We start from the raw sequence: 20,933 nt of genomic DNA, 5'->3' as shown, positions 1-20,933 counted from the left end.
AATTTCACTGACATTATGGGGTATTGTGTGAAGGCCTGTGACACAAAATCTCAATCTAATCAATTTTAAATTCAGGCTGTAACAACAAAATGTGGAGTCAATGAGTGTGAATACCTTCTGAAGGCATCATCTCTGTATTGGACCAATTGACTTTATAACCAGATAGTTAACAAATCTTCAAGCAATGACAAGAGGACTGGAATTGAGTATGAGGGGTCTTGAAGATAGAGCAAGACATCATCCGCATACCGTTATATAATATGGGATTCTTTTCCAATTGTAATTCCTTAAATTTGGCCATGTGATCTAATCATGGTGTTATGTTCCCTCAGCAAGAACACCAAAAAATGGCGCTCAAAACAGAAGGGGGAACTAACAGAGTCACTGACAACAGCCAAAATGAAAAAGGGGGGATTTTAAGAGGGGTTCTGAAAGACACTCATGGGGGGGGGGGGTCCACTGAAAGTTGACTAGCAACAACTGGAACCTAAAAGAAACCAACTAAATTTGCCCAAGAAGAGGAAAACAAAAGAAAAACCCACACCAAACTGAAAGACATTAAACAAACCCAGGGAAATCAGAAAAATGTATATTTTTCTATAAATCAAATAGGGCACCCCAACTAAGGGTGTTGACCCTCCACATCCCTCAAGACAACTGGAGCACTAGGCCAGCCACTCTTAAATAGCACCTGGGCCAGCACAGGTGAAACACCTTCCCACTAACGAGATGGCAACCAGCACAGCTGTAACACATACTGACTAACGAGGTGACACCAATCGGTGCGCCCTACGTGCTAAAGTCCAACCTTAAAACCTAAATAGAAAAACCAAAGCCTATAACAATGGCAGCAACGGGTTCTATGACCAAAGCAAAAAGTCCTGCGCTGACCGGACAGCCTTGCTTTGTCCCTCGAGACAACAGGAAGGGGGCTGAGTATTGGGTGTTGGCCATTGGTGAATTATAAAGAATTTGAATCCAAGAGATAAATATTGGACCAAAATTAAACCTTCCATTCCACTCTGTCAAATGCTTTTTCAGCATCAAGGGAGACTACAACATTTAGGGTATTAAGATCATTAATATGAAAAAGAGTGTCAAAATATTTACATAAATGATCAGAATAGAGACGACCCTGCACAAAACCTGTTTGGTCTTTGTCGATGAGATTGAGCAGCACAGATTCTAGGGGCAGAGTTAATATTTTATCAATCAACTATAATAGACATTTAAAAGTGACACTGGTCTATAGGAGATGTAAAGTAAAGTAATCGATGCAAGACATAAAGTATGAGGAAGCTGTTTTTTGGCCAGACAGTCCTTGATCAAAGGGAGAAAAAAAGGCATCAACCGCTCAGAGAATTGCCTGTAGAATTCAATCACGCATGTGGGTATATATCTCAAAGCCATATCAAATATCTTGGTTGTAAAATAGTTGCTATTGAGCTGAATGTTGAGAGCTGAGAAGTAAAAAGTATACCCACAGAGAGTTGAGACCCTCCTCTATTTGACAGGTACAAGGAGACGAAGCAACCAACACTGTGTTTTTCCAGCAATTGCATTTTGAAACGTTATAAGAACAGAATGTATTTTTCTCTCGAGCGCATGTGGGGAGGAGAGAATGGTTCGCTCATCACAGCAGCAGGCCCCAGGAAGGGCACTGGGGCAGGACAGACACTTTCATTACAGGAATCATGGGGATAATGCACTTTACTGTTTGACCAAATCATGGTTTTAGCCGCCCCATAAGTAGGACATTTTGATAGAGGTGACAATGTGTTCTTTCAGCGTTTATAGGTACCCTTTCTGTTTTTTATGATACATGATCTTGGCTATTTAACTGATGACAAGTCGGAGCAGGTTCTTTACTGATGCCGTGTTTGACTTTGAATATGAGATTGCGTGACCTCAGCTCAGCCTATCAGAAAACCGAGCCGGCCCATCTTGGTAGAGTGGCCGTCATTGCCCACTGATCAGCCAAAGGCTCACTATAGATTTGAATAACAGAAAATAGTGCAAATATCTTTAAAACATTTCTTAACAGGCCCATGGACCACAGGCCTTGTCAACCTTTTCATGGTTTATTTTTATACAAAACATTTTTTGGGCGTGCGTCAATTTCAACCAGCCCACCCAACTACAAAATGGTCCAGCCCATCTGGCATCTGCCAGAATTGCCAGATGGCCAATCCATCCCTGTAGAACACTTCTGTCTGAATCATTCTGTCTGACCTGGATTACATTATATACTGAAATGAAGGGTATGAATCAATCACCAACTTTTATGTCCTCATATTTGTATGTGTTGTCTAAATCTCCTGTCCTCGTAATAATATCATACCATTACCTTGCATGTGTTGTCTAAAACTGTCATGTTTTAAAAAAATAATCTGTGTTCTATAAATATGTACAACATTAATCTCAAAACTGTCAAATAGACATTGACTTGAATTGGTTATTGAGTGTCTTAAATCAATTAGTACACTATGCTGTGAAGGCGCACAATATTTACTGGCTAAAGAGAGAAATACAATGCTCATCGGAATAAACTGGGATATCTGAGGTGCGCTAATCTCTCGTGGACAGACTATGTATCGACCATCTGACACAATTAGTTCTGGGTTTCCGAGACAGCTAAAGTTTACAATAGTGTTGCTGTGTTTTCATAAATAATATATTTTTTATAACTAGGGATGAAAAATTCTGGTAACTGTGACGACCCTCCCACTCTGTCTGCCGTATTCTCTCTTTGTTCTTGTTTCCTTATTAGGATGCCGGTGGGCGGAGTTGGGAGGGTCGTCAGCTACATGGGAAACACCTGGGCCAGGTGTCTCCCAGGATAAATAGACCTCTTCCACATTCATGGAAGAGACTCTCTCCATGCAGACACCTTTGTAGATTGTGTTGTGGTTCTTGGTGGCCTTTTGTTTGTTTGCTTTGGCACCTTTCAACACCCTGCATTATCACATTCATGCATGCAAAACACTCACTTACACTACTGATTACTGATTACACACACTATTGTATATTCTACTTAGTTACTTTAGTTAATAAATATATATTTTGCTACTCCTTGCCTCCACGTTGTCTCCCTTTGTTACGGGCTTTGAGCCGGTTCGTGACAGTAACTTTCCCAAAATTACCAGGTTTTGTGGAAATCCTGGTTGGAAGATTCATGGATCTTCTGCTTAACCCATTTGATTCCAAGAATTTTCCAACTGGGATTTGTAACCTTATTTATAACACAGTATTATTGTTGATGAGTTACATGCCGTCTAGACTGGGCACACGCGTGTATGTGTACATTTATTTTGCACACGCAACGCGTGGTCAGCATGTTACAATATCGTCCGTTTTAGGAAAATATAAGATATTGTGCTTCACAGGAGATTAACTAAGGACCCATTCCTGGGGAATATCATCTCATACCCAATGGGCACAGACGTCAGTTCAACGTTCTAGTTTTGATTTACATTTGGTTGAGTTTTCACCTAATGTGAATTCATAATTAATCAAAAGTCACCATATCATTGGATTTAGGTTAAAATTTGGGTGAAGAAAATACAAAATTCCCTTAGGTAGATGACTTTTTCCAAATTCAATCTGTTTTCCACATTGATTCAATGTCAACACAGATTTTTGGGGTTGAAATAACATGGAGACAATGTTGATTCAACCAGTTTTTGACCAGTGGGTACCCAACCCATGAAGGCTGAAAGAGCAGCTCACATATTTGTTGTGGAGCTCCAGAGAAAAAGAAATGACAAAATTAAAGAGACTGCTCATAAAACAGGTGAAGTGGAGCCAAGAATCTCTCCCATCTCAAAAAGTGACCTCTCACATTAGCTAATCCAAAATAACAGTATCGGATGAGCAAATGCAATTAATGTTTGAGCATTCGCTGTGGAGCCAGGGAAATACTTTGAGTTTGGTAATGATTTGACGTCTTCTTGCTTCCCAGACTTGGCATCGACCGTTTTCTCCATCAATACCCACAAAGGAGGAAGTTGAAGAAACAGATGGTGCTGAGGCACTTTTTGAATTACCTTTGTCATACAGTATGGAGAGAAGGATCATTTGAGTTGCGTTTTGTCTGTCAGTGCTTGTTGTGGGATTATTTTTTAATTGAAAAAGCCAATAATCTTTATGTACTATTTTAGGCAGGGAATATGTTAGATGCTTTGAAATGAGAATGACAAAAGCTTCTAATTATCTGAGAAAAACACTCCACCTTCCACTCTCACCAGTGATATGAGTAACCTTGTGTCAGAATGGTGTGTGCTGGTGTATGCAGTCAGGCACAGGAGAGCAGAGAATTGGGAGCAATGTAACTTTACTCAGAATAATGAATGGTGCAAGGTAAAACAATACACTTACACAGGAACATCAACATTTACGCACGGGCAAGAAACAGCACCCGTCTGAATAACCAGTCACCAACATACCGAACATGACATAAAACAATCCCGCACAACAGCATGGGGGAAACAGAGGGTTAAATACATGAACAATAATTAGGGGAATGAAAAAAACAGGTGTATAGAAACAAAAACAAAACAAATGGAAAATGAAAAGTGGATCGGGGATGGCTAGTAGACCGGCGATGCCGACCGCCACCCGAACAAGTAGAGGAACCGACTTTGGCTGAAGTCCTGACACCTTGCCAGGGAATCAGTCATGATAAACCAACCCAGTATCTCATTGTGAAATAGATACAAATTGCTTATTCACAAATTGGAAATTCGTGACAGCCACAAAAAAAGTTAATTTCTCAATTTCGTATACCGTGAATTTCAATCACAGATTAAGACATTACGTAATTTAATAAAATGTAATAACCCAAATGTTGCTTGTTCGAATCTTATCACTGACAATTTTAGTTAATGAGTAACTTTGCAGCCACTTGCTACTTTTTAGCTACTTTGCAACTTAATTAGCATGTTAGCTAACTCTTCACTTTAACCTAACTCCTAACCTTTAACTCCTTAGCTAGCATTTTACCTAACCCTAAACCATAACCCTAACCCTAACCTTAACCCCTAGCCTACCTAATGTTAGCCATCAACTAGCCTGGCTAACATTTAGCCACAACTAATTGGAATTTGTGTAATGTACACAAAAGCGTTATGAAGAAAGAAAATTGTGTAATACACACAAAATGCGTTGTGAGGAAAATCGTGCAATACACACAAAATAGTTGACTTATTCATGTGCCTGTCATGAATTTTGAAGAAGTTATTTGTGTTTATTTCACACTAAGCTATGTGTGTGTTGCAACAACAATCTTGCTGCACCTGGGGGTTTGAAACACATTTGGAGTTATTCTCTATTACATCAAAAGACCTCCCTAGATCACCCGTTGATTTCACATGACATGGTTGACAGGCAAAAGGGGGACTAGCTGGGGACTACCCACAAAGGGATAGCTTGGGCTTCCTCCTCATGCATGGTCTCCTCCTCTCTCCAAAGGCTGGATGGACACAGAAGGCCCAGAGACTGCCAGTCAAGCTTCCCCACCGGACAATCACATCTGTCAGAGCAGCATGAAACGATAGCGCATCAAAAGACACACCATGTCCCAGCATGCTAGTGTCCCACACAACACCACACACAGAAGAGCCATCACAGCTGTCAGTCAGAACTTCCAAAGCCTGACTATTCAGGGGAGAACCAAGTAACATGGCTGTTTATCTATTATCTACATTAATCTAAATCAGGCTTTGTACGAATACAATCTATTGATTACTTCAAATTAATAATTATAGATCACCTCTGAACCACAAAGAGGCAGTTGTGCAGTATAAAGCATATGAGATTTGCCATGTATTGGCTAGCTATTATTAGATCCAAAGGCTGAGTGAAACAGTAATCTGTATGGCTCGGATATTAATAAGTGCTCCACAATGTGCTCTTTCCGGTTTAAGACAGAAAAAGCCTCTTCAGCCATTTCTCGCCAAAATGCTGTGTCAGCTCTTTTGGAAAATGCAAGGAAACGGATGGCAAGATTCTGCATGACTCAACTCCCCCACCGCCCCACACTTGCTGCTGCGTGTCCTGGCATTTGGTGGAAAATTTAAAAGTCAATTAAGATGTATAGCTTCTCATAAAACCTATTGAGGGGGGCCTTCCGCTCATTCTGTGTGCTGCTGATGATCCTTGACCCACTTCATGGTACCTGCCAGCTTAATCCAGACCGACTGCCTGTCGCTCCCATTAGTCCAGTCGATTTCCAGGCTAAACACATCGCCGGTCTATTTTAAGCAACATGGGTGTGTAACGGTCGTCGTATGAAGAATATGTGGACCAAAGCATAGCGTGGTACGTGTTCATGATGTTTTATTTACTGAACACTGAAATACAAAACAACAACGTGAATAAACAAAAAACCAAAACAGTCCTGAAAGGTGCAGAAAACACTAAACAGAAAATAATCACCCACAACCAAAATGGGGAAAACAGGCTAACTAAGTATGATTCTCAATCAGAGACAACGATCGACAGTTGCCTCTGATTGAGAACCATACCAGGCCGAACACAGAAATACAACAAAGAAAAAAGAACAGACAACCCACCCCAACTCACGCCCTGACCAAACTAACACAAAGACTAAATAAAGGAACTAAGGTCAGAACGTGACAGGGTGCGAGATGGGGGCATATTTGGATGCATTTAATTACTCAGAATACTCAAGTATTCCAATATCTGGAGTTACATCCAGGTACACCGCTGGTGCTGATGCCTCATCATCTCTCACCAGTGAGTTGCTGGGAGAACTCTGATGCCTCTATTTTGTAATCCAACTACAACTTGAAGTTATACAAATGCTTGATTTTGTCTGTGATGAGAATAAAGAGGGTCAAAAGGGCCTGAGCCCTATTAGGGCTTCAAAAACATATATTCCCCCACCAAAATTGCGACTATTCTTTGGGGTTTGTGGTAACACGTACACTATTGTGCCATTGATTGATAGCTAAGCATAGCCTGGATTTTTGGTAACACATTTAGTTGTGTCATTGATTGATGTAGCTAAGCACAGCTGACAATGCACTGATGTATTTCTTCTCTGAGACATGGTCTGGGTAAGCAACATTACTTTTGTCTTCCCGACCAATACCGCTACACCTTTAAACACCTCCGCCTTCCTCCTTCCCCGCGTGAGGGCCAGCAGCGTGGCTTGGACCCGTCACAGAGTGACTCAGGACACTCTTCCATTTGAAAAATTAAAAGGTGGCCGTTTGGCAGAGTTAAATTAAGCCCTGGCGAAACATGCTGAGCTCAGCACAGCTACTACAATCTCAATCACAAAGGAGGCGCGCTGATGTAATGGCTGCTGCTGCCGCCTCTGCCTTGGCAGGGGAGGTGGGCTCGTCAGCACAGCTCCTTTAATTCATCTTCCCCCGGATCAAGGGTACATCCGATATCTTTAACAGGGTCCAGGCTCTCAGTGTCCAGCCGTTTCAACCCCCCAAAAAAACAGACAGTGGGGTGGGCAGAGAAGATAGAGTGAGAGATGGGGAGAGTGAGAGGGGGAGAAAGAGAACAAAAGAGAGTGGGAGAAGCTGAGAGCGAGACTGTTGATGGAGACCTTTATAAATGCATAGAAATGTCCCTAGAAAGAGACATTAAACGCTGAAAACTTTTTATGATGAGCCTGAAACACCATGAGTGGTTTGTACAGAGAAATTAAGATTTCTGTTAGCAGAGGTCCTCGAGGTGTGTGACAATTTTTCGGAAGAAAAAAAACAGGTTACTGAAGGATATTGTGTATGGTTGTTTTTGACATTCAAAGTGCTTATCTAGGCACACTGCAATTATGCCTGTCATTGCAACAAACAAAAAAATGCTATAACAAAATGTTGTTTGCTTGTTTTACTGCAATGATTTTATTCTAGTTATTGCAACCTCCGAGGACCATGAATGTGAAATAAACTTAAATAATCAAAAATCTAAATTTACTTTCAGAATTGACAGGAATCCTGTCATTAAAAGTACATTTAAACATAGATAGCTGTCTTTGGTCAAGTCAAAATGAGTAAAGTTTCCAATCTTTGATGACATTTCGAATTTTCATCGACTGGACAGACTTCTGTGATCTACTGCTTTGCCTTACGTGACAGATTTAGGAATTTAAATCAAACCAAGTCACAGTTCAGCAGCAGAGATGGTAAGAGTGTTTAAAGCATGCGTTTCGTTTGAAGCATGAATATTTGCTTAAACAATACAGATTGTTGCATACATTGAATGACAAAGGTGTTTGATAAAAATGCTAGCTATCACTCGTTAAAATAGTTATCTAGTCTATGAACACTAACGTTACGAAACGAGTGCACTGTGAGTAAGCATTAAACATAGCTACTATAGTAGCGTCTATGGAAGTTTATGATTTTGCACGAGTTAGCTAGCTACTGCCTTATTGGCAATCTAGCTAGCTGTAACAATAGATTAAATAAAGTATCCAACCTAGTTTATGTAGCTAGCTAGGAGCTAACATAGCTAGCCAGGAGCTAACATTGCTAGCTAGGAGCTAACATAGCTAGCTAACGGTAGCTAATTTAGATGGCTGGCTAGCTACCTAGCTGTGTTAGCTAGCTAGCTTAGTAAATGTTGAGTGTTTCACTTTCGTTACCCAACTTTTACCGAATGCCAGTGTTCTTTGCAGTCAACCTATGGATGCAAATTGAAAACTTCTAGCTAACTAGATGCTTTCTTCCAACTGTTTGGGACCAGCTACTATGTTGCTTGAACAAAGCTATCATTCCTATTGTATCTCTGAAACTTCAACCATGTTCGACGTCACGAAAGGTGCACCTATATAGAGGTCCTATTCTAATTCTATGGGTGCACTCATGAACCAGAATCTGACTTAACAGGAAACGTTATGGCGAATCTCCTTTAAACCCAGGAAGCAGCCATTCAATTTACCACCAGTCACCAGCTTTTCAAATGTAATAACGTTAAAATACGTTCGTTACTCAACAAATATAGAGTTTCTTTTTTAAATGGTGTAAAAATACTTTAAAGTACGACTTAAGTACCTTTTTTGGGTGTGTGTAGTGTGTACTTTACTTTACTATTTATATTTTTGACAGCTTACTCCACTTACGTTACATTCCAAATGTAAATAATGTAGTTTTTCTCCATACATTTTCCCTGATACCCAAAAGTACTCTTTACATTTTGAATGCTTAGAAGGACAGGAAAATGGTCGAATGTTCCACACATCAAAAGAACATCCCTGGTCATCCCTACTGCCTCATATCTGGCAGACTCACTGAACCCAAATGCTTCATTTGTAAATTATGTCTGAGTGTTGTCCCTGGCTATCTGTAAATATATGTTTTTAAACTAGAAAATCGGGCTGTCTGGTTTGCTTAATATAATGAATTTGAAATGATTTATACTTTTACTTTTGATACTTAAGTATATTTAAAACCAAATACTTTTAGACTTTTACTCAAGTAGTATTTTACTGGGTGACTTTTACTTTAATCATTTTCTATTAAGGTATCTTTACTTTTACTCAAGTAGAACAATTGGGTACCTTTTCCACCACTTTAAGCAACTGAACTGAACTGAAACAATCCTATTCGACACCTTCAATGCACAGGTTGTAAGTGTACAACAGCTCAACAGACTGGAGGTGCCGAATAGGCCTTTCTTCCATGACATAAAACATTTTATTTAGACCTTTTTTGGAAGTACATACCATGATGGCAGTAAATGACGATAGTTGCTAATTGAAACTTAATTTGATGAGTAATAAATGTATTTTGAGATTATTAAAAGCAGGTCAATGGCTGCTTCCTGGGCTTAAAGGAGATTTGCCATATCAACTTTTCCTGTAAGGGTAGATTCTGATTTAGATGCTCCCCCATGACAGGTGGCTGTAAACAAAGCCACAAGATTGGTTTCTAGCTGGCTCTATAATTTATTTATAGCAATGCAATACCTTTGTCTGGAAGAGTCTAGGGTGGCAAACACATTCTGTGTTGAGGTGCAGTCCACAACAGTTTTTTGGTCGATAACTCATTGCAATGCAAGAGAACTACATAAGTAAAACATTTCAACATTTTTCTCTCTCTCTCGCACTCTCTCTCTAGTTCCGTAACCAGTACGACAATGATGTCACAGTATGGAGTCCTCAGGTAAGGGACTTTTTTTGCCATATATGGTCATGATTGCTTGCAACTTTCTCACGTACTCACTAGAGTGTGAACATTAAAATGTATCTAAATGTTTAGGGAATGAGGTTCCCTGCAGTGTCTCCCAAATAAGTTAACGTTATCGATGCACTTGTGTTTCAGGGGCGCATTCACCAGATCGAATACGCCATGGAGGCGGTGAAACAAGGTTCGGCTACAGTGGGGCTCAAGTCCAGAACCCATGCGGTCCTGGTTGCTCTCAAGGTATTCCCCGTTAATATCCTAGTTCTATTCTACACTGACAGTTTTGGTTTTTCAAGAGTTACATAGGAGCTACAGTGGGGTATCAGGAAAACGGTATGTCTTTTACCTGCTACATTGGACGTGTGGCGTGAGCCACTCGCAGTGACTGTCAATGGGCTGTTGAGTGAGACTGGTGTTTGTTTCTCCACAGCGAGCCCAGTCAGAGCTGGCTGCTCACCAGAAGAAGATCCTCCATGTTGATGAACACATTGGCATCTCCATTGCCGGGCTGACTGCAGATGCCAGGCTACTCTGGTACCATTTACATTATTATTATTATTTTTTTTTTTAAACATTTGAGTCATTTAGCAGACGCTCTTATCCAAAGCGACTTACAGGAACAATTAGAGTTAAGTACCTTGCTCAAGGGCACATTGACAGATTTTTCACCTAGTCAGCTCGAGGTTTTGAATCAGCAACCTTTCGGTTACTGGCCCAACACTCTTAACCGCTAGAGTACCTGCCGAACACTAGACTACCTACAACACACACACACACACACCAGGTGTAGAAATAAAATGTATGAAAAACCATGTGTCTGTGTGCAATGTATGTCCACTGTAATTTGTGTCAAGATAACCACTTCTTTCCCCTTCTATCTTCAACAGTAATTTCATGAGGCAGGAATGCCTGGACTCCAGGTTCGTGTTTGACAGGCCTCTCCCAGCATCGCGCCTCGTCACTCTCATCGGAAGCAGTATCCTTACAGTCTTGCTTTCAATTATTGATCCCTAGAAGCCCGCACCCAGTTTTCCATGCATTAACATTTTGCTTAGTTTAGGACAGTCCTAGGGGACCCCAAAACAATCCGTTTGAAACTTTGATACTCCCAATAAAAATGTATGCAATGTGTCAATGTCAAAAATGTCACTTTCTTGAGATAAGCGGTTAGGTTTGGGAAATGGAGCACTGTGTTCTCTAGACAGTTGACAAGGTACGCCTTGACCAGTCCCTCAGAAACTCAAATTCCCACACAGAGGTATGGAAGAAGGCCCTATGGTGTGGGACTGCTTATCGCTGGCTACGATGTAAGTTCTTTGTAATCTTTTAAGGGAAACTATGTATGCTGATCAAGGTGTGTAAACCTCTGTATATGTGATTCTTAAAGCAATACTTATTAGTAATGTGAAGCAACAAAGTCATTTGGTCTCTTCTTGTAGGACATGGGGCCTCATATCTTCCAGACCTGCCCCTCTGCAAACTACTTTGACTGCAAAGCCATGTCCATTGGAGCTCGCTCCCAGTCTGCCCGTACATACCTAGAGAGGCACATGGACACCTTCCTGGACTGTGAGAGCATGCACACACACACACACCGTATTTGTGGTTTTCACAATTACTAACACAAATGCATACCTGAGGGCACACATATGTCTACTACACACACTATAAAGTAGATAATGTTTGAGGCTTGTTCGCTGTAGCATATCTCACTCACACACACCTACAGTTGAAGTCGGAAGTTTACATACACTTATGTTGGAGTCATTAAAACTCATTTTTCAACCACTCCACAAATTTCTTGTTAACAAACTATAGTTTTGGCAAGTAGATTAGGACATCTACTTTGTGCATGAAACAAGTCATTTTTCCAACAATTGTTTACAGATTATTTAATTTATAATTCACTGTATGACAATTCCAGTGGGTCAGAAGTTTACATACACTAAGTTGACTGTGCCTTTAAACAGCTTGAAAATTCCAGAAAATGATGTCATGGCTTTAGAGGCTTCTGATAGGCTAATTGACATCATTTGAGTCAATTGGAGGTGTACCTGTGGATGTATTTCAAGGCCTACCTTCAACTCAGTGCCTCTTTGCTTGACATGGGAAAATCAAAATAAATCAGCCAAGACCTCAGAAATAAAATTGTAGACCTCCACAAGTCTGGCTCATCCTTGGGAGCAATTTCCAAACGCCTGAAGGTACCACGTTCATCTGTACAAACAATAGTACACAAGTATAAACATTGCTGTCATACCGCTCAGGAAGGTGACACGTTCTGTCTCCTAGAGATGAACATACTTTGGTGCGACAAGTGCAAATCAATCCCAGAACAACAGCAAAGGACCTTGTAAAGATGCTGGAGGAAACGGGTACAAAAGTATCTATATCCACAGTAAAACGAGCCCTATATCGACATAACCTGAAAGGCCGCTCAACAAGGAAGAAGCCACTGCTCCAAAACCGGCATAAACAAGCCAGACTACAGTTTGCAACTGCACATGGGTACAAATATTTTACTTCCTCTCTCTTTTATGTCCTCTGGTTTGATAAACAAAAATAGAGCTGTTTGGCCATAATGACCATTGTTATGTTTGGAGGAAAAGGGGGAGGATTGGAAGCCAAAGAACACCATCCCAACCGTGAAGCACAGGGGTGGCAGCATCATGTTGTGAGGGTGCTTCGATGCAGGAGGGACTGGTGCACTTCACAAAATAGATGGCATCATGAGGGGAGGAAAATTATGTGGATATATTGAAGCAACATCTCAAGACATCAGTCAGGAAGTTAAAACTTGGTCGCAAATGGGTCTTCAAATGGACAATGACACCAAGCATACTTCCAAAGTTGTGGCAAAATGGCTTAAGGACAACAAAATAAAAGTATTGGATTGGCCATCACAAAGCCCTGACCTCAATCCTATAGAAAATGTGTGGGCAGAACTAAAAAAGTGTGTGCGAGCAAGGAGCCCTACAAACCTGACTCAGTTACACCAGCTCTGTCAGGAGAAATGGGTCAAAATTCACCCAACTTATTGTGGGAAGCTTGTGGAAGGCTACCCAAAACGTTTGACCCAAATTATACAATTTAAAGGCAATGCTACCGAATACTAATTGAGTGTATGTAGACTTCTGACCCACTGGAAATGTGATGAAAGCAATAGAAGCTTAAATAAATCATTCTCTCTACTATTATTCTGACATTTCACATTCTTAAAATAAAGTGGTGATCCTAACTGACCTAAGATGGGGAACGTTTACTTGGATTACACTGAGTTTAAATTGGCTACGGTGTATGTAAACTTCCGACTTCAACTGTACACATTCAGCACCTGCTCTGTGCATTTATCCTTTTGTCCATTGCATTGACTATACTCAGGTAATCTGAATGAGCTGGTCAGGCATGGTCTGCTTGGGCTCAGAGAAACACTCCCAGCTGAACAGGACCTCACCACTAAGGTAAGCTTATATGGCTCAACCAACCTGTCATAGCCCTCATGTTCCCCACAGTTCAGGGCTGTGTTCATTAGGTCACCCAACATAAATGTTTTAAAATGTTTTGCAACATGAAAATAAAATGCAGTCCCTCTCTGTTTGGTGCCTAATGAACACAACCCTGGGCTTTACTGAGTAGCTCTCCCTGCCTTTCAGAATGTCTCAATCGGCATTGTGGGGAAAGACATGGAGTTCACCATCTACGACGATGATGACGTGGGTCCTTTCCTTGAGGGCCTGGAGGAGAGGCCACAGAGAAAGGTAAGAGTCGACTTGGAGTTACTGTGGAAAGTGGTTGGATTAATGCTAGCCTGGATCCACACTGAAACAGAACAATTAATTTGGAATCTAGGCTAGGATAATGCACTCTCAAAGATATTTGTAGATGAGATTATAATAATATTATAGCATGGTTAACAAACATGACATCACAAATTTCACTTGATGGTCCCGAACAGTCAAAATCATGTTTTTCATGAAATTGGATGACATTTGGATGAAACCAGATCAATCAGATGTATTTATCAAGCCCTTTTTAGATCAGCAGATTAGATCAAACCGAGCCTGAATCCCCAGAGAGCAAGCAATCCAGATCAAAGTAGGAAAAATACCCACCTCTAAGTTTGACCATAAAGTGTATTTATTTGGCTTTTTATTATTTTTTATTACAGTAGTTACACAGCAAGAATAAAGTAATTTGATATACATTACCAATCAAAAGTTTGGTAATACTCATTCAAAGGTTTTTCTAATTTTTTAAAAACAACATGAAATAACACATGGAATCATGTAGAAATCAAAAAAGTGTTATATTTGAGATTCTTCAAAGTATCCACCTTTTGCCTTGATGACAGCTTTGCAAACTCTTGGCATTCTCTCAACCAGTTTCATGAGGTAGTCACCTGGAATTCATTTCAATTAACAGGTGTGCCTTGTTAAAAGTTAATTTGTGGAATTTCTTTCCTTTTGAGCCAATCAGTTGTTGTGACAAGGTATGGTTGGTATACAGAAGATAGCCCTATTTGGTAAAAGAACAAGTCTATATTATGGCAAGAACAGCTCAAATAAGCAAAGAGAAACAACAGGCCATCATTACTTTAAGACATGAAGGTCAGTCAGTCCAGAAAATTTCAAGAACTTTTAAAGTTTCTTCAAGTGCAGTCGCAAAAACCATCAAGCGCTATGATGAAACTGGCTCTCATGAGGACAGCCACAGGAAAGGAAGACCCAGAGAAACCTTTGCAGCAGAGGCTTTACTCAAAGCCAGTGGCATGTCATTAGTAAAGATTTAAAGTAAGGGGCCTAGACAGCTGCCCTGGGAAATTCCTGATTCTACCTGGATTATGTTGGAAAGGTTTCCATTAAAAAACACCCTCTGTGTTCTGTTAGAAGGTTAACTCTTTATCCACAATATAGCAGTGGGTGTAAAGCCATAGCACACGTTTTTCCAGCAGCAGACTATGATCGAGAATGTCAAAAGCCACACTGAAGTCTTAACAGTTTAGAAGGGAGAAACTCAAACTTGTATTCCTTAGGCTGGGATCCGCACTATGCAGCTGTTGCAACAGCACATTTTTCACTGGCTGTCTACGGGTGCGATTTCATTATGCCCATTCTGTTGGAAAACATTTCATAAATGTGACGAAACGGAGAGGGACCTACCTGAATTTGTCAATAGAAACTTTAGTTTTGCTCTGTTTGCTTCCATTTGTTTCGTAAACGGTAAACGGTTTCCGTAATGAATACACCCCTTGTTGCAAAAACAATGATCGATAGGCAGCTTAAACTGCTTCAATTCAACCGTTATTGGGTTAACATACACACATATATATATATATACACACATACACTGCTCAAAAAAATAAAGGCAAAAATAAAATAACACATCCTAGATCTGAATGAATGAAATATTTGTACATAGTTGAATGTGCTGACAACAAAATCACACAAAAATTATCAATGGTAATCAAATGTATCAACCCATGGAGGTCTGGATTTGGAGTCACACTCAAAATTAAAGTGGAAAACCACACTACAGGCTGATTCAACTTAGATGTAATGTCCTTAAAACAAGTCAAAATGAGGCGCAGTAGTGTGTGTGTGTGGCCTCCACGTGCCTGTATGACCTCCCTACAACACCTGGGCATGCTCCTGATGAGGTGGCGGATGGTCTCCTGAGGGATCTCCTCCCAGGCCTGGACTAAAGCATCCGCCAACTCCTGGACAGTCTGTGGTGCAACGTGGCGTTGGTGGATGGAGCAAGACATGATGTCCCAGATGTGCTCAATTGGATTCAGGTCTGGGGAACGGGCGGACCAGTCCATAGCATCAATGCCTTCCTCTTGCAGGAACTGCTGACACACTCCAGCCACATGAGGTCTAGCATTGTCTTGCATTAGGAGGAACCCAGAGCCAACCGCACATGGTCTCACAAGGGGTCTGAGGATCTCATCTCGGTACCTAATGGCAGTCAGGCTACCTCTGGCGAGCACATGGACTGACCCACTGCCAAACCGGTCATGCTGGAGGATGTTGCAGGCAGCAGAACGTTCTCCACGGCGTCTCCAGACTCTGTCACGTCTGTCGCATATCCTCAGTGTGAACCTGCTTTCATCTGTGAAGAGCACAGGGCGCCAGTGGCGAATTTGCCAATCTTGGTGTTCTCTGGCAAATGCCAAACGTCCTGCACGGTGTTGGGCTGTAAGCACAACACCCACCTATGGATGTCGGGCCCTCATACCACCCTCATGGAGTCTGTTTCTGACCGTTTGAGCAGACACATGCACATTTGTGGCCTGCTGGAGGTCATTTTGCAGGGCTCTGGCAGTGCTCCTCCTGCTCCTCCATGCACAAAGGCGGAGGTAGCGGTCCTGCTGCTGGGTTGTTGCCCTCCTACAGCCTCCTCCACGTCGCCTGATGTACTGGTCTGTCTCCTGGTAGCGCCTCCATGCTCTGGACACTACGCTGACAGACACAGCAAACCTTATTGCCACAGCTCGCATTGATGTTCCATCCTGGATGAGCTGCACTACCTGAGCCACTTGTGTGGGTTGTAGACTCCGTCTCATGCTACCACTAGAGTGAAAGCACCGCCAGCATTCAAAAGTGACCAAAACATCAGCCAGGAAGCATAGGAACTGAGAAGTGGTCTGTGGTTATCACCTGCAGAACCACTCCTTTATTGGGGGTGTCTTGCTAATTGCCCAGAATTTCCACCTGATGTCTATTCCATTTGCACAACAGCATGTGAAATGTATTGTTGCTTCCTAAGTGGACAGTTTGATTTCACAGAAGTGTGATTGACTTGGAGTTACATTGTGTTGTTTAACTGTTCCCTTTATTTTTTTGAGCAGTATATATATATATATATATGTATATATATATATGTATACAGTGGGGAGAACAAGTATTTGATACACTGACGATTTTGCAGGATTTCCCTACTTACAAAGCATGTAGAGGTCTGTAATTTGTATCATAGGTACACTTCAACTGTGAGAGACGGAATCTAAAACAAAAATCCAGAAAATCACATTGTATGATTAAGTAATTCATTTGCATTTTATTGCATGACATAAGTATTTGATACATCAGAAAAGCAGAACTTAATATTTGGTACAGAAACCTTTGTTTGCAATTACAAAGATCATACGTTTCCTGTAGTTCTTGACCCTGCTTATAGGTTTCCACTTTCATCTGTGTCAGCTGCACTTGTTTCGGGAGGGACTCCACATCATCCAGCATACATCAACCATTTCAGGAATTCTTCTTCCGACACTCCCAAAATGACTCTTTTAATAGGTGCCCTGCTCTGTAGCTCAAAGCATGACACATCATACTCTCCAAATTTTGTGAGTTCCAACACCATAGACACACACAATTTGATGAAGCCCACTTCTTGTGATTTTTTTTACATTACACAAAGCATTCTCCACTACTTTGGATGTCTTCAATGGGTTCACCAAGTCAGGCGTCCATCATCTCAGAAAACATAATTCCCCATTGTATCTTGTAGGAGTATCAACACTAGTATCACTCACATCAATTTCTCTTATTTCTTTCCATTTCTTTGGACGAAAGTTAAAAAAAATCATTTCCAACACCAACCAATGGTGGCTCCATCTCCGCCATTGTCTTCTTCCTCGTTGCCTCTCAGTACACACAACTGACAACTGGTTCGCTATGTCAGAAATACCCGCTCACTTTTTAGACTGGGATTCAGGAGGCGGGATGGAGGCAGGATTATTAAGGGCTTTTCATGACATCACAAAAAGTCAAATTTTAATACACGAATGGTAACATCTTATTCTCTTACCTAACTTAAATAAGTACCACCATGTTACCAACATCGTAGAAGGCGTGTGGTTTACATAGCTAGGTAGCTAGTCTACTGGTGCAGAAATTTGACTGCAGTGTGTCAGTAAATACTTAAAAATATATTTTTAATGATATTCTTCTAATGTTTCCGCTTTCATCTGTGTCTGGTGTAAGCTATTTTTTTTCTTCCTGGTGCTAGCTAGTAACTGGCTAGCTAGGTCTTCAGCCAGCATGTTCAGATGCGCTGTGGCGTACAAACTTTGTACGGACCGGGCGATGCTTTTTCACTGCTCAATTGTCCAGTGTTGGTGATCACGTGCCCACTGGAGCCACTTCTTGTTTTTTGAGGATGAGAGGGGAACCTGGTGTGGTTGTCTGCTGCAATATCCCTCCCGTGACTAGGACCGACTAGTTTTGCGTTCTGTACACCAGTTCTACTGCGCTGTTATTTGCCTGTTTGTGGCCCACCTGTTTGCTTTAGGATTCTTGCCATTCTTCGACCTCTCATCAACGAGCTGTTTTCGCCCACAGGATTTCTGCTGACTGGATGTTTTTGGGTTTGACGCACCATTCACGATAAACCCACGACACAGTCATGCGTGAAAAGCCCAGCAGGCTGGCCGTTTCGGAGATACTGAACCGGCACGACATGCACCAACGATCATACCACACTCGGTTGCTTAGGTCACTCGTTTTGCCCATTCTAACGTTCAGTCAAACAGTAACTGAATGCCTCGATGCCTGCTTTATAGATCAAGCCACTGCCATGTGACTCACTGTCTGTAGGAGGGAACCTAATAAACTGGCCACTGAGTATGTTTGTATGTATGTATGTATGTATGTATGTATGTATGTATGTATGTATGTATGTATGTATGTATGTATGTATGTATGTATGTATGTATGTATGTATGTATGTATGTATGTATGTATGTATGTATGTATGTATGTATGTATGTATGTAATGAAAAGTACCCAGACCTCACCCTGAAATTGTCCAAGATGAACTAGCTAGCTTGATAAACAGTGCTGCCAATTCCATTTGAATTTGCTAGCTAAACTATACAGCTAACATTTTGTCTATTGATACTGTTACAATAACCAAACAGTTGGATATACACATCAGTAGTGAAACCATTATGTGGCATGCAATTTCAATGTTGATTTGTGTATCAGCAAATTTGCTTGAGATAATCTCACTGCTTGACATAAGCATTTTCAAAGAACCTAGTCAAGGTGAGCTTCCCTCCCACTCAGTATTTTTTCAGACTTCCTGGTAGTTTGACATAAGAAAGTACTTTTGTTTTCCATTTTTATCTGAACGGTAATCAAGATGTGATGTGTCCCGCCCTGTGTGTCCTAGGTTATCGGGGCTGCAGATGAGCCTGCGGCAGACAAACCGGATGAGCCAATGGATATCTGAGACTGAGGATGCAGAATGATGACACACTTTGTCACACTGCGGTGGCCAGAAACCAAATCCAGCTCAGCACCCCTCGCTGAACTGCCATGGGTCAATTCTGTGCAGCGACAATGTGCTACTCAATGAAAATAAGTTAATTGTATGCTTTCCGCTAATAAAATTGGATGTTGCTTTTCTATTGGTGGAATGTTACATTCTCTGTAATATACTTTTTTTCTGAACTAGGTGCCATTGTTGTTTTTGTTTGTCACACACTTGAGACAAGGTTGTTGTCAAACCAGAATATTTTATTTGTGAGATTCCACAGTAGTAACTTTTTTTGTAACGCTGACATACAGTCATCAGTAGTGAGTAAATGGTGTATAAAAGTGAATGCTTTTTCAATAACTTCTACCCATGAAATAAGATCATTCCCATGTATTCTAATTATGGTTTATTGCACTAAGAGGACAACAAGCATACTCTCAAACCCAGATGTGAATCAAGACCGTGGGAGCACAGTGCCTTCCAAATCATTCAGTTCACTGTAATGCGCATTGAGCCAAAGCTATTATGCGATAGTGAACATCTGAACAAAGCATTGGTACAATACTGTGGGTATGACTTCTGCTTCAGACTGTCACTTAGGAAGAGATACCATCTTTCTCGGGTGGAGCTTTTTGATCCTATGTTTATAGACTGGCTACTGCTAACCTTCATGCTATGGCCCATCCTGTTTGGAAGCATTGGAGGCTAGGAAGAAATGTTGCTAGACGGGCATAGCCAGACTCAAGTTTGTGGGGGGCACTCTACTTTCCCAATTATAGGAAGGAATTTAGGGGAAGTCAATCAACTCTGTTTTCTTTTGGTCATTTCTTCTGCTTCTTGTTCCTCTTCCTTCTAACACGAGAACGGCTAGTTGACATCTCCGTTGACAGGTTAACACCGTCCTTTTCCTCTCGCTCCAACATGGTGGGCATCTTCAGTGTAAACTCAAGCTCCTCCTCTGCACCACCCCTGTCTTCATCAGCCAGACCCAGCTTGTCATTGGCCCCACCCTCCTCCCTGTCCATTCCTGCTTTCTCCACTTCAGTCCCACCCACATCACGCTTAGCCCCACATTCCTCATTCCCAGTGGCCAAATCAGCACCTCCCTCCTCATCAGTATTCAAATCAGCCCCTGCCTTAGCTACACCTACATCATCCTTAGCCGCACCCTCCTCCTGGTCAGCCCTGCCCTCTTCTTGGTCAACCCCAACCACCTCCTGGTCAACTACGCTCTCTTCCTGGTCAAGCCCACCTTCTTTCTGGTCAGCCCTGCCCTCTTCCTGGTCAACCCCAACCACCTCCTGGTCAACTACGCTCTCTTCCTGGTCAAGCCCACCTTCTTTCTGGTCAGCCCTGCCCTCTTCCTGGTCAACCCCAACCACCACCTGGTCAACTACGCTCTCTTCCTGATCAAGCCCACCTTCTTTCTGGTCAGCCCTGCCCTCTTCCTGGTCAACCCCAACCACCTCCTGGTCAACTACGCTCTCTTCCTGGTTAAGCCCA

At 41.6% G+C, this 20,933-nt stretch overlaps 1 protein-coding gene across 1 annotated transcript; it reads left to right on the top strand.

Moving 5' to 3' along the window:
• Positions 1-8,053: 8,053 nt before the first annotated feature.
• LOC124039400 (proteasome subunit alpha type-1-like) lies at positions 8,054-19,629 on the top strand. Its single transcript, XM_046355368.1, has 10 exons — positions 8,054-8,164; positions 10,101-10,145; positions 10,305-10,406; positions 10,597-10,700; positions 11,054-11,142; positions 11,403-11,473; positions 11,606-11,735; positions 13,548-13,627; positions 13,820-13,924; positions 19,344-19,629. Exons 1-10 carry the CDS (start codon positions 8,162-8,164, stop codon positions 19,401-19,403), a joined length of 789 nt encoding a protein of 262 aa, XP_046211324.1. The 5' UTR covers positions 8,054-8,161; the 3' UTR covers positions 19,404-19,629.
• Positions 19,630-20,933: the final 1,304 nt, after the last annotated feature.

Source organism: Oncorhynchus gorbuscha, linkage group LG01 (genome assembly GCF_021184085.1).
Source record: "Oncorhynchus gorbuscha isolate QuinsamMale2020 ecotype Even-year linkage group LG01, OgorEven_v1.0, whole genome shotgun sequence".
NCBI classification, from domain to species: Eukaryota; Metazoa; Chordata; class Actinopteri; order Salmoniformes; family Salmonidae; genus Oncorhynchus; species Oncorhynchus gorbuscha.
The sequence above is the reverse complement of the archived record's forward strand: the minus strand, read 5'-3'. Positions and strand labels throughout refer to the sequence as shown.